Source organism: Trachypithecus francoisi, unplaced genomic scaffold (assembly GCF_009764315.1).
Source record: "Trachypithecus francoisi isolate TF-2019V2 unplaced genomic scaffold, Tfra_2.0 Lachesis_group17, whole genome shotgun sequence".
Classification (NCBI taxonomy): Eukaryota; Metazoa; Chordata; class Mammalia; order Primates; family Cercopithecidae; genus Trachypithecus; species Trachypithecus francoisi.
In genome coordinates, this window is record NW_022681462.1 from 21,301,443 (window position 1) to 21,319,006 (window position 17,564).

The 17,564-nt window shown below is 47.4% G+C and overlaps 1 protein-coding gene, 1 long non-coding RNA gene and 1 pseudogene across 2 annotated transcripts; 1 reads left to right on the forward strand and 2 right to left on the reverse strand.

Moving 5' to 3' along the window:
• Positions 1-1,204: 1,204 nt before the first annotated feature.
• Positions 1,205-5,749, forward strand: LOC117061984. Its single transcript, XR_004428169.1, has 3 exons — positions 1,205-1,332; positions 3,719-3,721; positions 5,723-5,749. It is a non-coding gene; the product is annotated as an uncharacterized LOC117061984 (long non-coding RNA).
• Positions 1,879-12,527, reverse strand: CLEC4F (C-type lectin domain family 4 member F). Its single transcript, XM_033175010.1, is given in 8 exon segments — positions 1,879-2,001; positions 4,587-4,744; positions 7,977-8,184; positions 8,186-8,777; positions 9,095-9,410; positions 11,387-11,476; positions 11,795-11,911; positions 12,467-12,527. Coding segments are annotated over 8 exon segments (1,665 nt in total).
• On the reverse strand, positions 2,944-3,622 carry LOC117061983 (annotated as a pseudogene).
• Positions 12,528-17,564: the final 5,037 nt, after the last annotated feature.

Sequence of the window (17,564 nt, forward strand, 5' to 3'; positions counted from 1 at the left end):
GCACCACTGCACTCCAGCCTGGGCAACAGAGCTAGGACTGCTAGGACTTTGTACCCCTATGAAGTCCCTGTAGTTTGTGTTCAACCTCTGCTGTTTTAAACAAACTAGCAAAAAGTTGCTAGCTATAAAGCCCTTACTAAAGTGTGCTTGTTTTGAGACAGAAGGAACACTGAGGGAAGGAGAACCAATCCAGGGAGGAGAGAGTATAGTGGCCGCCACAAGGGACAAGCAAGCACAAAGCTTTTGTTGATTCAGCAAGTATTTATTGAGGACCTGCTGTCTGACAGGCCGGCCTGGTGCTGGGTGCTGAGGGGCTACAGGGGCACAGCAAGCCTCTTCCCTTGAGAAGCCACTGATGTCACTGGGTCACTCAAGGTAAGCATGTTCAAAAGGGCTAAATCAAAGAACAAGGCAGGAAGTCCGCAAGGCCAACGGAAGGCCCCAGAGAACAAGTAGAGCTCAGAGGCTCCGAAGGCATCCAGGAGGAGAAGGAGGGTCAGTATTGGTGGGCAGGAGCAGCCCCTCAGCTCTGGCCTGCCCTCAGGCCACACCATGGCCCATGGGCTTCTTGCACACCCACTGACAGGGGGTGTCACAGGTCATGTCATTCCACTTCTGCTGAATGTGGACACAGTCTTCAGTCTGCCCATTCTTGTGCCGCCAGTTGTCAGGCTGATTCCTTTCCCAAAACCTGGAGACAATGAGGTTTATTCTGTTGGATGAAGGAAGCATCCCTTCCCCATGCTGTGGCTTAGGAAGCTGACGTGTGATGGGTCTAGAGAACTGACATGAGATGGGTCCTGATTTGCTTTCTAGGAAACTGATTTGCTTTCCAGGAAACTGATTTGCTTTCCAGGAAACTGATTTGCTTTCCAGGAAACTGATTTGCTTTCCAGGCTCACCAGGGCGAGTAGTAAAGGACCAGCGAGTAGGCAAGGCTAGGAGCAAAACTGCAAATTTATTTTTTGGTCAGCCAGCTTTGTGGAGGAGGGGTGAGGTCCATCGGTCTCAGGCAGGGGAGGCCAAGGGAGTCGCCCGGTGGGGCTCTCCAGCGGAGTTCCTGCAGTCCGGACAGGAGTGGGGGCTGAGGAAGTGCGCGCAGCGTGCCCGCCAGGAGCGGCTTTTATGTCCTGGGCCTGGGAGTGGGAGGGCAGTGGGCGGGACATAGGCTGGTTGGGGGCCGGGCGGTAGGCGTGGCTAGGCCGGTTCCGGTTTTTCTCCATCGGAGGTTGGGTTGCGCCTGTGCAGTCGACCCCTGTCTTTCCCGGGTGCGGGAAAGTTGATGGTGAAGAACCTGGAACTGCGCCATCTTGCCTCTGTTCGTCCAAACAGGTCCTTCATCTGCTAGTGGCCCTAGGATAGGGACAGGGCTGGGAGAAGGAGTACCCTGAGGCTGTCTGTGCTCAGGTTGCCCTTAGTTACTGAGGATCCAGGGACAGGGAGGGGTGTCTATGAAGCTGCAGGCTCCCACCCCAGAATTCACACTAATATGCCTTCTGAGGGGGCAGGATCCCTTGGAACCAGGCCTGAGTAGGGTAGGGAGAAAAAAACAGAAAGCCCCACTCATTGGCTGCATGCCAGCCTCAGGACCTGTCCTTTCCTAATGACCCTCTGTGTAGGAGTCCGGGTAAGAGCGATGACCATGCCTGTGTGTCCAAACACACACACATCACATACAAAACACACACACACCTCGCATACCACATGCATTACACATGCCACATACATGGCACACACACCACACATACACCACATACACATCTCACACGTCACACACACATATACACACAACACTACGACTTACTGGGAAGGGACACACAGCGTGTAGCTAGGCCCACCAAAGACAGTGCCCAGGACAGTGCCAGATGGTGGCTAGACTCATGCTTTGTTCTGGGCGGCATTGAATGGTGTCCCATCTGTCCAGTGCCAGGAACCCTCTGTGCCCCTGTCAGTGAGACCGATCCAGTAGTACACTTTACCTGTGACCTCTACCAGAAATGCCTGCAGAGAAAAGGCAGTGTTATTGTTTGCCCTTGTGTGTGTGGAGCCAGTTCTCCAGGCCACCTGGAGAACCTGCTTATAGATATACACATAATTATATATGCATATCAAAAACTGTAAACAGAATTTTAAAACACTTTTATCTCATTTGGAGAAAGTTAAAAGGTAAGATAAAACTATGTACTATAGAATTTTTTAGGATATCTAAACTCAGGGTAAAACCAAAGGAAAACATTTCTACTTCTTTAGTAAATGGCTTGTGTGAAACATCAAGCTCTCACTCATTTTTTTTTTTTTTGTATAGATGGGTTTGTTTGATGAGGACTGTGATCCAATGATTGTTTAGCAACAATTTTACCAAACTGTAAATTCTTTTATTAACAGGCATTATAAACAGATAATACTAATCTTATTTAAAAACCATGAGTGCTACACTGGTGAATATATAGCTTATGAATAACTTAAAAAATATTTCCCATTTTAGGCTGGGCGCAGTGTCTCCTGCCTGTAATCCCAGCACTTTGGGAGGCCGAGGTGGGTGGATCGCCCGAGGTCAGGAGTTCGAGAGCAGCTTGGCCAGCATGGTGAAACCCCGTCGCTACTAAAAATACAAAAATTAGCAGGGCATGATGGCAGTTACGTGTAATCCCAGCTACTAGGGAAGCTGAGGCAGGATAATCACTTGAACCCAGGAGGCAGAGGTTGCAGTGAGCCAATATCGCACCATTGCACTCCAGCCTGGGCTACAGAGCAAGACTCTGTCTCAAAAAAAAAAAAAAAAAAAAAGTATTTCTCATTTTAAAAGGCAAACACAGTATACAAAAACCTATACTAAACAAAGAAGCTATAATATGGATACACGATCGATGTGTCTAAAATGATACATACGGTACATAACTAATGTTAATTATGTGATCAGTACATTTTTCCATATGATTCTCTTCATGCTTCACTTTCCCCAGAAATTGAATTCTGTACTTCCTCTTCTAAAATTGGTACAATCAGGTTATCCTTGGACATCAAATTATATTTCATCACATATTTAATAAACTGATGACACAAAAATGCTTAATTTTCATATTCATTAAATATCTGCCGATGATGGGAAATAAACATGTGAAAATATTCTGTAAATCTCACGGCATACTGATTTTGGTTTCACTACAGATGACTCCTTTATGCTAACCCTGCTGGGAAAATATTTATTGCTCTTCAGAAGACATGCAGCACCATCAAGTGTGTGTCTAGTATAGTCTACAGCAGGACACTCTTTTGGAGTTTTATGAGCTGCACAAAGAAAAATCCACTGTTCAGTTGCTGTCATTTGAGTACAAGTATCTGGATGACATTCACTCTGAAGTTTGACAGCAAGTCCAATTAGCTCAAGGCACAATTGCCTTAAATGTTCATACGTCCATACACATTCATCTTGGCCTTTAGGTGCTTCAAGAATTTTGTCAATATTGGAGTAATCTGCTCTTATGTTCTGTTAAATATACTGTTGAGCAGCTAGTGTATTGTCCATTTCATCAAAGGATTCATCAGGCCAATTCTAGATATCCTGTGCCTTGGTGCCCTGCCTGTTCTGCCTCAGCGCTGCCATCCCCTCTGCCGTGACCATAGTGCCAGTGCCTCCCATAGCTTGTTAAGAAGATGTGGTTTACAAGGTTGCATGTTCTTTCTCAGATCAGTAACAGTGGTCTCAGGAGAGCCACAGGGGGTGGGCAGTTCTGCAAGTCAAATTGGACCACAAACACTGTGGTTCTTTGTTAGTAATCCTGGCAAGTTCTGATAAGGACCACGACAGATGAACCACCTGGGACAGTATTGCGTTTGGTGGTCCTCGGACTCAGAGTTGTGTGCCTGGTCTTCCCAAGAAGCCTGGGTCTCCTGTTCATGGGCCCTCTAAAGCAGCTGGATTAACTGACATTAAAATCAAGACAGGCCAGATGCAGTGGCTCACTTCCAGCACCTTGGGAGGCCCACGTGGCTGAATAACTTGAGCCCGTGAGTTTGAGACAGGCTGGGCAACATGGCGATACCCAATCTCTACAAAAAAATACTCCCAGAAAATAGCCAGATGTGGTGTCATGCGCCTGTAGTCACAACTACTCAGGGGAGCTAAGCTACTTAGAGGGCTGAGGTGGGAGGATCGCTTGAGCAAGGAGGTCAAGGTTGCAGTGAGCCATGATCAGGCTACTGCACTCCACCCTGGATGACAGAAAGAGACATTGTCTCCAAAAAAAAGGTGACTGGAAACAAGCCTGAGGGAAAACCAAATGCAAGAGAAGGGAAGTGTGCTCCTAGCACTTAAGGGCATCACTTGATTTCACCTCCCCTTGGCCTTCCTTCCTGCTGATGTCTCTTGACCTCTGGTGTCTCCCTCATTCATGGAAGACATGGAGGTTTGCCGTCAGTGGTTCTACCTCCAGTGCATGTGCTCATCAGAACTCAATCAATATTTGCTCACTGCCTGGCAGAGGAGACATGGAGGTCTCTGTTATACCTGCTGAAAGCAGGAAGGCCAAAACACCACAGTCCCTTATTCCACACCAATTCCACCAACAATATCCCATGCTCGTAGCTCTGATCTGCTCCTCCTTGGAGGCCACAGATGCCAGGTGGGCTCCTTGGGACACACAGAACTGCTCAGCCTCATGCCAAGACTTCTTGACATGAGAAAAATAATATAAGCTGCCACCATTGAACTTCCAGCCTTGCAGGACCATCTGGAGAAGTTGACCTGGAGCAAAGATTGGGGAGAAAAGAGAACCAGGAGCTGCCGGTGGGGGTCCCAGAGGGAACTTTTCTGACACCTCTAGGGCCTGCCCACTGAGGTTCACAAGCTCATGCAATTCTTGATGCCCAGTGCTCCAGGAGTAAGGCCTGGGGGGCTGCACTGCCATCTCACTGCCCAGCACTCCAGGAAGCAGCCCTCAAGACACCTGGCTTGGGCCCTCCTGGGAGGCTCAGGCAGCTCTCTCTTTCCAGATACCTACTTCCTAGCTATACTGCCCTCTCTCCCAACTCATTGCTACCACCTGACAGTCCTCTCCACCCCAACTCCTGCCATATTCCCTGGGGATTTTACAGCTATCCCATAGCCTTACTCATTTCCTTGTCTTCATCTCCATCCACTTCCACTGCCACACCCATGGCCATCCTGGGACCTGGCCATCACCTGGTCTGCCTGGCCTTCCATTTTTCAAACTCTTACAGCTCATCCTGTGAGCACAAGCCCCGATTCTGTCAGCTCTTTCATCCCTCCTTGCCACAACAGCCTGATCTTTGACATCATCTGTGCCACAGCTGTTTGAAATGGTACCACACAAGTTCAACTAATCACCAAATTGTTCTTTTGTTCAACATGCATTGTGCAACATTCCTTAACTTCTTCGAGCTAGCCACTGCCACACTGTACAAAGATCAATCAGACATGATTGATGCCTTTAAGGAACTTAGAGTCTAATAAATGAGACAGATGGAGAAAAGGTGTTGAAGATGCATTGATTAAAAAACACATGCACAGTAGAATAGTCACGGAAGAAGGTATGGTCTGTTTCATCTGAGCAGGAGGTGGGGCTCATGAAGGACACCCTGAATGAGACGTTACTGGAGCTGAGTTTTTTTGTTTTTGTTTTTTGAGACAGAGTTTTGCTATGGATGCCCAGGCTGGAGTGCAATGGCACGATCTCAGCTCACTGCAACTTCTGCCTCCCAGGTTCAAGCGATTCTCCTGCCTCAGCCTTCTGAGTAGCTGGGATTACAGGTGCCCACCACCGTGCCTGGCTATGTGTTTGTGTTTTTTAGTAGAGATGGGATTTTGCCATGTTGGCCAGGCTGCTCTCAAACTCCTGACCTCAGGTGATCCACCTGCCTTGGCCTCCCAAAGTACTGGGATTACAGGTGTGAGCCACTGTGCCCAGCCTGGAGCTGAATCTTAAATGACTGAGGAAGAGTTTTCCAGGTGTTCAGTGTCAAGGAGAGAACCCCAGGCTGGGAAAAGCATCAGCACAAAGGCATAAAGGTCTGTAACAGCCTGGCATGGCCTGATCTATTCAAGCTACTTGGTATTCTTGGGACATAAAGGATGGGTGAGTGATGAATTTGGACAGATTCACCAACACTAAATGGTACATCCCATGTAAAAGAGTTTGGATTTTTTTTTCCCTATCAGCAATGGGAAGCACTGCAAGGTTTTGAGAAGGATGGTAATACGTCCAGATTTGCACTGGAAAAATGTCAACCTGGTGGAAGCTGAACCAGAAGAAGGCACTCCTGATCAGGCCAGAAACACCAATGATAACACAATGGCGAAAATCCCAGTAAGAGATGGGTATAAATCAGGGGCTGGAAAAGTGTGGTCCCAGACCATCAGCATCACCTGACAACGTGGTAGAAATGCAAATTTTCAGGACCACCAAAGCCCTCCTGAATCCAAAATTATGTTTTAATAATCTGCTTCAGCAAGCCCTCTGGTGGTTCTGATGCCCAGAACTAGTCATCTAAACCAACAACTGGCAAACTCCAACCTGTCAGCAGTGTCTTTTTAATAAAGTTTTTTGGAGCATAGCCATGCTTATTAGTTTACTGTCTTTTTCTTTTGCTTTATAATTCTGAACAGAGTTGAAAAGTTATAACAGAGACTGTACAGCCCCAAAGCCTGAGATATATATTTCTTTGCCCTTTAAGAAAAAAAATTAAGCTAATGGTTCTCAGCCCAGATGTCATTAGATCCACCTAGGGAGTTAAAAAAAAAATCCTGATGCCAGATACCCTCACCAAAAAAAAAAAAAACAAAAAAAATCAGAGTTCTGGAGGTGGGTCCCCAGGCATCAGCATTTTCAAAGCTCCTTGGGTGATTCCAGGGGGCCCCCAAAGTGGAGAAACACGGGTCTCACCTAAAGCAGCAGTGAGAGCTGGGAGGAATAAGCACATTGGGGCACCAGGAGAGGTGTGAAGAAGGGGGGCCTCTGACCCCAGACCAGGAACCAGGCAAAGCAGTAAAGTGGGATGTCACTGCTGCCCACCAAGCCCTCATTTGTCAGCTCCCATTTCTTCAGTGACTGCCCCAAACACTCCCTTCTGTCTCTCAGTTGCCCTCTTGTCCACAGGCCAGTCAAACAGAACTGCCTAAAGTTTCCAGAACCTCATGATTTTGTGTCTCCATGCCTGTAAACCTACTGCTCTCTTACCCTATTTGCTTGGCAAATACTTATTCATCCTTCAGGTTGAAGTTCAAGAGCCATCTTCTCACAAAGCGTCTTTTGATCCTTTCCCCACAGATCTCTTCCCTCCCGCTAGAAGATTCCTTTTCCCTTCTTTTTGTTCTGCCCCTAACCCCAGTTCTCAGTACCTGCTTTTAACCTATCAGTCTTACACCTGTCTGTGTGTCTTTCATGCATGTCTGTAGTACTAGCCTGTAAGCTTCTCAAGGGTACCTATCACACCTTATTCACTTTTTTACCCAGCACATCACAGGGCCTCACCTCAATCAGGTGAGGGCATGAATGCTGGGTACTTTGTTAAAGGCCTTACATGTGTGACCTCATTGGATCCTCACTGTGATGCAAATATTATTGTCCACCCCTTGCAGATGAGAAAAGTGTAGCTCAGAGAAGGTAAGTAACCTGCTCAAGATCATACCATTTGGGATAGTGGGAAGTCAGAAATAAGGCTGTGTGGCCCACTAGCCCATGCTGTCCTTATCACACACATGCACCATTTACAGTTGGTTTCCCGTGTTCATGGGAACATGAACACAGTTTGGTCACTGTGACCAGGTTATGAGCAACGTGAGAGCAGGAACTTCACACTGCACACCATCTCCACCACTGCCCAGGCTCCTCGGGCCCATTTCTCTGGATTTGGTCCGGGAGATGCATGTTGCAGTAGAAAAGAGGCTGATGAGACAGGAGACTCTACCCTCTCAAGAGACTGTGCCCTCCCCAGCGGGACTCCCCACTCCCACTTACTTTGGGTTCTTTGTAGCTGTTCCTGTAAAGCAACAACCTCATGGAGGGTCTTCAGGCGACTCTACTCCTGCTGGATTTCCATGGTTAGAGCTTTGGTGTTCTCTAGATCTCCTCTTAACCTCTGGATCTCAGCACTGGCCTTCTGCAGATTGCTGTCTAACATCTGGGTCTGGGAAGTTAAGGTCGAAGCATTCTTCATTTCTTGTTTTATTTAGGGTCTGCATCTCTCTGCTGGCATTCTTCATATGACCATTTAAGACCCGAATCTGGGCATTTAAAGTATTGGCATTTTCCATCTCTGCCTTGAATACCTGAATCTGAGCATCTGTCTGGTCCAGACGGCCATTTGCTTTTTGGGTCTGGGCTGTGACTGTTTCCAAATCCCTTTTTAACATGTGAATTTCATCACCAGCCCTTTCCAAATGACCTCTTAGGAACTGGATCTCAGCACTGTTGAAACTGCCTTTTATAAAGGCCTGGGTCTGGGAGTTTAAAGCATTTGTGTTCTGCAGATTTTCCTTTAGTCCCTGGATCTCAGCATTGGCTCCTTCCAAACTATTTCTTAAAACCTGGCTCTGGGTCCTCAAGTCATTGACCCTATCTAGATGGCCTCTCAAAACATGGATCTCAGCATTAGCGTTCTTTAAACTGCTATTGGCTAACCGAGCCTGGGCATTTGCCATTTCCAAACTGGCATTCAACATCTGAATTTCAGAGTTTGCATCTTCTAAGCCTCTGCTTAGCACGTCGAGCTCAATGCTAGTGTTTTCTAAACTGCTTTTCAAGAAATTCTGGGTCTGGGCCGGGCGCGGTGGCTCAAGCCTGTAATCCCAGCACTTTGGGAGGCCGAGACGGGCGGATCACGAGGTCAGAAGATCGAGACCATCCTGGCTAACACGGTGAAACCCCGTCTCTACTAAAAAATACAAAAAATTAGCCGGGCGAGGTGGCGGGCGCCTGTAGTCCCAGTTACTCGGGAGGCTGAGGCAGGAGAATGGCGTAAACCCGGGAGGCGGAGCTTGCAGTGAGCTGAGATCCGGCCACTGCACTCCAGCCTGGGCGACAGAGCGAGACTCCGTCTCAAAAAAAAAGAAAAAAAAAAGAAATTCTGGGTCTGGAAAGTCAAAGCATCTGCCTTTTCCAGGCCTCCCTTGAGCCTCTGGATCTCAGCATTGGTTCCCTCCAGGGAACTCCTTAACATCTGGGTCTGCAAACTCAGTGTAGTGGCATCCTTTAGAACTCCTTTTACCATGTGGATGTCAGCACTGGTGTTTCCCAGATGATCACCGAGCACCTGGAGCTGCGAATTGATATTGTCCACTCTGCACCTCAACATCTGGATCTCTGCTACCCAGGCGCTGGAATTCTCCATGTGGCCTTTAAATATCTGGATAAGCTCTTGCATTTCTGCCTCCCTGCCAAAGTGGTGATGATCTGGAGGGAGGAAGTGAAGAAGGCAACCAAAGAGGCCCATTATGTAGGGTAGCATTGTATGGGCCAACCAGAGTGTTCTTAACATTTCCAAGGGAAATGGGTACTGCACAGCTCCAACAAGCACCCTGCTGGTCACACAGCCACCCAGACCCTGGGGACAGTCCACCTGAGAATGTGGGCCAAGAAACAAAGATCTAATTAACTGTTACACACAAATGATGGGGTCAGAAGGATTGAAATGCTTGCCTGCTGTAAGCCAGCTGCCACCAGGAGTCATGCTGGTAAGGCTTGGATTATTTTGTCATTATAATTGCTCAACTTGAAAGTAACCGATTATATCATTTAGAGCTGTTAAAGTTTAATTTTACTGAAATTTGACCATAGATGGGTTGTTATGGGAAAGAAAATAGATATGAATAAAGCCTCTGGTTAGTCCTACATTATATTTGTACACCAAGCATAGAGGCTCTCGATTCACCATTGTTACATGTTAAAAATCACTGCAAACGTAAGTTTTATGATGGCAAATTCCATGGAGAAGAAAACACAAAGGAAAGAAACAGAAACAAAACAAAATAGTTGCACTAGGAGGAAGTACCCTGTTCAACTCACAGGGTTATGACAGAGGCATGCCATGCCCTCCAAGTAACTAACACTGGACCTCAGCTGAAATAGCCTTTTAAAGAGCCAGCACCCCCAGTGTTAGATAGGGCAAGGGTCCCTACAGAACAGTTTAAGGATACAGGAAACCTGAGTAAAAGGCCTTGTGCAGGGGTCATTGAAGGAGACTCCGCAGCCGCCTTTAATCTGCAAGGTCTTTCCCACCAACCTCATGTGCATCTACCTCTGGTCCTGCTGGCATCCTTTATTCATCTCACGAACTAGGACCCAATCTCATACATCCACGATCCCCTTCTGATTCCAATCTCCCCTCAGGAATAGGGAGAAAAACTCAAGTTGGCAGGGACCCTTTCTGGAGCATCCATTCTCTATTTCTCATGCACTGCCTATGTAAATGTGTGAGACCTCAGTCACTGTGCTAAGGTAAGAGAAGTGACCTTTCAAGGTACTGGAAGTTCAAAGATTCTATTTTGTAAAGATAGACAAATCAATGTAACAGAATGGAGAATCCAGAAGTAGACCCCCACACATATGGACAATTGATTTTCAACCAAGGTGCAAAGGCAACTCATGGAGAAAGATAACTTTTTCAATAAATGGAGCTGGAACAATCCATTTCACACCATTATACAATAATTAACTCAAATGAGGCAGAGACCTAAATGTAATACTGAAAACTGTACAATTTCCAGAAACAAAGGAAAACATCTTTGTAGTCTTGGATTAGGCAGATTTCTCACATATGAGACCGTGAGAACAATCCGTAACAGAAATAAAATGATAAATTAGACTTTATCAAAATTAAAATCTTGTTAAGAGAATGAAAAGACAAGTCACAGACTGAGATAAAATATTTGCAAATTACATGACTAGTAAAGAACAAAGAGTACATACTCTATGATCCCTTTTCTATAAAACGCTAGAAAAAGCAAACTAATCTGTAGTTACAGCATGTAGATCTATGGCTGCCCAGGGATGAGGGGAGGAAGGGAGAGGAAGGAATTACAGAGAGCCACAAGGAAACTTTGGGGTGAGGAGGATGACTATATGATGATGATTGTGGTGATGGTTTCGGGGACACATACATATATCAAAACTTATCAGATTGTATGCTTTAAATATGTACACCATTAGACCGCAATAAAACTGTGTTTTTAAAAAATTATCTGTTTCTATGAGGATGGTGGAACCCATTCAGTGGTCTGGGGGTACTGAGGGAGAAGTTCATCCTAGGTTCTTAGCATCTGAAGGTCCCGGCTCCCTCTGCACCCCACCCCCACTGTTACTGTTGGGTTCTGTTACTGTTACTGTTACTGTTGGGTTACTGTTGGTACTGTTACTGTTGGGCTACTCACTGTTGGGTTCAAAAGGTAAATGCCCAGTAATGTTGTCTCCCAGAATCATGGCTTGCATAGACTTCAGCACAAGTCTTGTGTGCTGTTGAACTGAGACATTCCATTTTCCCAGGTCAGCAAATCCCCAGCCCTGAGACTGGGAGGATACACTGTCCCATACACAAGAGGGTTCCAGAACTGGGAAGATAGCAGCAAAGACCCTCCCTCATGAACCTCAGTTCTTGGGATGCTCCCTCTTGGACAGTGGCCTCTATCTGGTCCCAGGAAAGCTGTGGCTTAGGGCTGGAGCTGGAGGTAGAATGATCTTTCTGGGAGCAGAGAGGCCCAGAGAGGTGCATCTGGGGCCCTTGAGAACTTTGTGCTGAAAGGAGAGAGAGTCAGTGAGATTTGGGTCACCTGGGGGCTTACTCACTACAAAGAGAGTCACAAGAGAGAAGACCAAGGTCACAGCCATAAATGCTGGGGTAGTCTGAATGAGCCTTGGTATCTTGGGGGCTGCAGAAGCTGTTGCCACAGAGTCCACCCCTGTAGGGGAGAAGCCAGAGTCCAAGGTGAGAGGGTGCTGTGCAGACTGAGACACAGTCAGACTATCTGGTTCCATTTCCTGGGTTGTCTAATGGGGATGAGAACCCCTGCCATGCTTATCATACAAGTGGTTACGGAGAAGGAAGATGAAACACTCTGGACTGTTCACCAGAACGAGGTGTGGGCATGGTAGCAACACAGAGGCGAGGGGCTCTGAGACCGAGACCACTGTTCTCCAAATCTCAAGGAGGCTTTGGTGGTGCACAGGGCACAGAATCTGGCACAGAGCACAGAGCAACAAAAGTGTAGTTTGAATGAAACAAGAAAGGAAGGGAGGGAGGCCTCACAGGACCAGCTCAGTGTGCAGAGCCAGGATTCCAAACCAGGACCATCTGAATTCAAAGTTCATCCCCTTTCTCTCGCCAAGTCTGCATCCCCAAGGACAAGGGTCTGGGGAGAGCAATAAGACAGCAATAAGCTGCCTTATGGCAGAGGGCCAAAGGACAGGCAGGCTAATCCCTCACTGGGCATGAGCTGGGGGCCCAGTTTTCTTACCTTGAGGGTGCAGGGAGACACATTGGTTATCTGTGCAGAAGCGGACTGCCTCACCATCCATCTCTGCTTCCTTGATCCTCCAGCACTGCTCCCAGCCACTGGCTCCTGGAAGGGCGGTCCTGCGGACCAATGGCAGTGGAAGCAAAGCTAAGACACCCACACTTCTATGCTCTTGACAGAGGTCCTGACCACCCTCCCAGCTCTTCCTCCCTCCCCGCCTGACTCTGCAGAAACCCGCCCCAGTGGGACCCTCCCCTAGAGGCTCCCAGACACCGATCTGCCCTATTTTCTTCCTCTTCCCATTAGCACTTTCCCGTCAGTTCTCAGCCCCATCATCCCAACCTCTGTCGCATCCAGCATAACCCCAAACACACCTCTTCTTCTCTGGTGGCTGGGACAGGTCACCTAGGAAGGAGGTCTCAGCTTTGTGTAGAAAACATCCTTATGACTATGGCTGACCTTTAATTCTAGCCCCAGAACCTCTTAAGTAAAAGGAGTCAGGTAAAGGAGGGGCCAGGTCAGTGCAGCCGATATTTGCAGGTCAAAGGAGGAGGGCGGGTGGCCAGCCACTTGGGGCCTCACAACTGAATTATAGTATACAGGAGCATGTGTGGAGGTTATGTAAAAATACCACATGATTTTGTACAAGGGACTTGAGCATCTGTGGACTTTGGTACCCGTGGGGGTCCTGGAACCAATCCCCCACAAATACCAAGGTACAACTCTGTAAAAATGTGTTTGGTCTTCATCTCAGTTCCTCACACAGAACTCCTAAAACCCTTAGAGTTTTCTGGGTAACAGGAGTGTCTTTTGTTATTCATAATAAGCCCCTTAGGACTATCCTTGGGTTTATGCTAACGAGGTGACACAGGGTGGACCCTTAGATAATTTCAGGCTGGAGGCTGGTCCCAGAAAGACCAAACATGGAATTAGACTTTGGAAGATTGGGACTTTCAGCCACCCACTCCCATTCCCTACTCCCAGACCTCCAGGTACAGGAGATGGCCTGGGGTCTGGGCTATATAGACTCTTGAAAAATGAAATGCAAGGAGCTTTGGGATTGGTGGTCCACATGCCAGGAGGGTGTCGTGCCCTGACTCCACAGAGACAGAGTCTCCTGCACTTGGGACCCCACTGGGCCTTGCCCTGTGTACCTCTTCATCAGGCTGTTTTTGTCCTTTACAAGAAATGCATAGTAAGTATAGTGCTTTTCTGAATTCTGTGAATTGTTCTAGTGAATTATGAAAACTGAGAGGTTGTTGCAGAAACCCCTCAATTTTCTGTTTGAGACAGGGTCTCCCTCTGTCACTCAGGCTGGAGTGCAGTGGTGCAATCATAGATCAATGCAGCCTTGAACTCCTGGACACAAGTGATCCTCAGTTCTCAGCCCCATCATCCCAGCCTCTGCTGCAGCCAGCATAACTCCAGCATAACTCCAGCATAACTGGGACTACATGTGTGTGCCAGCATGCCTGGCTACTTTTTTATTTTTATTTTTTTGTAGAGATGGGATCTCTCTTTATTCCCCAGGCCGGTCTGGAACTCCTGGTTTCAAGTGATCCTCCCACCTCAGCCTCCCAAAGTGCTGGGACTACAGGCATGAGCCACCTTGCCTAGCCAGAACCCCCAAATTTGTAATTGACCAGGCAGAAGTGGGGGTCACTACCTCTCTTGTAGCTGGCATCTGAAAGGGGGCACTCTTGTGGGACTGAGGCCTTCCCCTGTGAGATCTGTGCTAACTCTGGAAGTTCGTGGCAGAATCTGTTTGAATTGTTGGATGCCCAGCGGGTGTCAGAGAATTGGCTGGTGTCAGGAAAAAGCGCACATTTCATGTCAGAAGTAGTGTCAGAAAATACCAAGCAGACCCCAACTTTAGCTGATTGGATCCATGCCTCCTGAGGTGAATCTGATGGACAATCTGATGGAGCAGATTCAAAAGAATCTGATGGAGCAGGCTGGGGCCAATGTGCGGCTTTCAGCGAGCCCTGTCCCTTCCAGGAGGAACAGATACTGCTCCTGGGGGTTCCTGCTGCTGGGTGGGCCTAGCATTAGAAGAGAAGGCGTGAGACAACCCAGTGGACAGTGCCATGGAGCTGTGCAAGCCTGATGTCCCTGTCCCCACCACAGGGGTAACCAGCTGAACAGAACCAATATTCCCATGGCTGGTCAAGGAACCCCTCTAAAAGTCAGTGTTGGGGTTACCAGCAGATTCTTGTTCTTTGGTTGCCTCTTGTCTCCATTACTTCAAACGGGCACAATCGTTTTGAAATAAATCACATTTTCGTTCACTTTGGGAAGTCTAATTACATATTACACCATTATAGCAACTCTTAAACAAACTCACAATCGTTCAAATGACTTGTTCCATCCGTGTTGTGTTGTTTCTTTGCTACTTTCACCCTCCGTTCCCATGTCCCATTCTCATGTCTTCTGCACAGATCCTGGGGTCAGCCTCTCATAGGTCCCCACCTGCACTAACAACACTGCAGACCAACCACAATGGTGGAGAAGCCACACGGAACGTGCCTCCTCTGGGGCCGGGCCAGGAGAACAGCTTCAGCCCAGGAGGAGCCTGTGCCATGTGTGGCTGATGTCAACCCGGCAAGCAAGTCGCCCCGTGGGCAGGGCATCTGCAGGCAGGAAGGGAGCGGTTGCCCACACCCAGTTCATGATGGTGTGTGTGTGTTTGTGTGTGTGTGTGTGTGTGTGTGTATTTTGAACTGCGCACTATAGGGGCCCAATGTGTAGAGTGCAGAAGTACCATCTGCTGCCTTTTACCTCCTGTTTGATGAAAATTGACCTTAGAGTGGAGGGCACAGCAGGAATGAAGGGTGAAGGCATCCATTTCTGGACTATCAACAGCTCTGCCTGAAACCCCAGTGGTGTCTGCCAAACTCCTTGTCCACCACATGGAATGGGATGGGAGCTGCTGGAGGTGCCTCCCCAGAGGCCCATCAGACAGCCAGGGGTGGTGGCTGAAAAGAAATGGCTTGTCTTGGTTTATGTTTCCCCATACACAGGAAAGGCCCAGGCTGGACCTACTCAGGTCCTATTTCCTCCTGGGGCCTTAGAGCTGAGGGAACCTCGAAGGCAGAACTCTACGGATCCCTTGCCCAGCTGGAAGGTCAGAGTTTGGGCCAGGAGAGGGGCATAGTTCTTCCCTGGCCTCCCCACCCACCCTCTGGGCCCTGGCTCTTATATTTCCCACAGGAACTCCATCTACCAGCAGGCGAGAAAAACCAGGGGGTTGCTATGTCTTCACTGAGAGGCTTTCTGTTCTCTGGCCAGACAAAAACAAACGGGCATTAATACCAGAACTGGCCAGGCGTGGCTGCTCATGCCTGTAATCCCAGCACTTCATGAGGCCGAGGCAGGTGGATCACTTGAGGCCAGGAGTTCGAGACCAGCCTGGCCAACATGATGAAACCCCTGTCTCTATTAAAAATACAAAAACTAGCAGGGTGTGGTGGCGGGTGCCTGTAATCCCAGCTACGTGGGAGGCTGAGGCAGGAGAATCGTTTGAACCTGGGAGGCAGAGGTTGCAGTGAGGCGAGAGTACGCCACTGCACTCCAGCCTGGGCGACAGAGGAAGACTCCGTCTCAAGAAAGACGAAAGAGAGAAAGGAGAGAGAGAGGAGAGGGAGAGGGAGGGGAGAGAGAGAGAGAGAGAGAAAGAAAGAAAGAAAGAAGAACGAAAGAAAGAGAAAGAAAGAAGGGAGGGAGGGAGGGAAGAAGGAAGGAGGGAAAGAAGAAAGAGAGACAGAAAAAAGAAAGAGAAGAAAAGAGAGAGACAGAAAGAAAGAAAGAAGAAAGAAAGAAGGAGAGAGAGAGAGAAAGAAAGAAGAAAGAAAGAAAGAAAGAAAGAAAGAAAGAAAGAACGAAAGAAAAGAAAGGGAGAGTCTACCTGGCTCTAAAGCCAAACCAGAGAGGGCCAGAGCCAGGAGAGGGAGATAGGCGGATTCCTTTTTTTTTTTTTTTTTTTCCAATCCAGGCCATTTTATTTAATAGTGGGGACAGCTTCTTGACATGATGTGAGCACTTGCATTCATCAGTACAAAGTGTACACCCCACAAAATATAGCAACAACAATTCATCACATTTACAGGCCTGAATGCAAACCACCATCTCACCTGGCTTTTATTCCATCTGTCTCCTAACTGTTGTCCCTGCCTCTCCTCTTACCCACTCTCAAGTCCTGTCACCACGGTGCAAGCATAATGATCTTTACAAAAAAAATTAGGTGTACACACAAATATTACTTAGCTCTCTCAGCTGGGAGAGGCAATGACGTTCTAATAGCAACAGCCACACAGCACCCAGGTTTTGGTTTCTAACACCATTCTCCAAAAAAAAGAAACCAGGGCTCATTAGAGAAATGGCTGACTCTAGAACTGTGGCAGGAAATACACAAGCTGAGCCTGGAGCATCTTGTAGCACCAGAAAGTAAGGAGATGCTTTGTTACAAAAAAAAAAAAAGTGATGGAAATATGTCAAATGACACAGGAACCAATGAAGGAGCTCCCAATGGCCAAAGCCAGAACAATTTGAGAGAAAACAAAAACAAAAACAAATAAAGTAGCATTGGATTATAACCCAAAGTGTAAAAGAAATATCCGTGAGTCCATACTGACGTAAATGAATGTCTGAGTAAGTAAATAAATAGATAAATCTCAGGCAGAAAATGTCCAAATGTTTTATGTAAATATTCCAGTCTGAGAAAAGTAGAGTGTAACTTCCTACTCTTTCAGTGTGAGCTCCATGTAGTGACTTCCTTCCAAAAAGTTCAGTGTAGGAAAAGGGAGAAAAGAGTAACTCTGGAGTCAATAAACTTGGCAAACACTACCGGAGCCTGGAGATCAAGGTCAACACCAACAGTAATGAATTCTATTGATGGTATGTACCCTTGATAGGATGTGATAAGAATTGCCCTTTATCTCCATGATCTTCCTCCTGAAACTCAGTACCCCAGTCTAATCATGAGAAAAACACCAGACAAATTTCATTTAAGGGGCAATCTACAAAGTACCTGACCAGTGGGCTCCTCAAAACTGTCAAGGTTATCAAAAACAAGGAAAGTCTGAGAAAATGTCACAGCCAA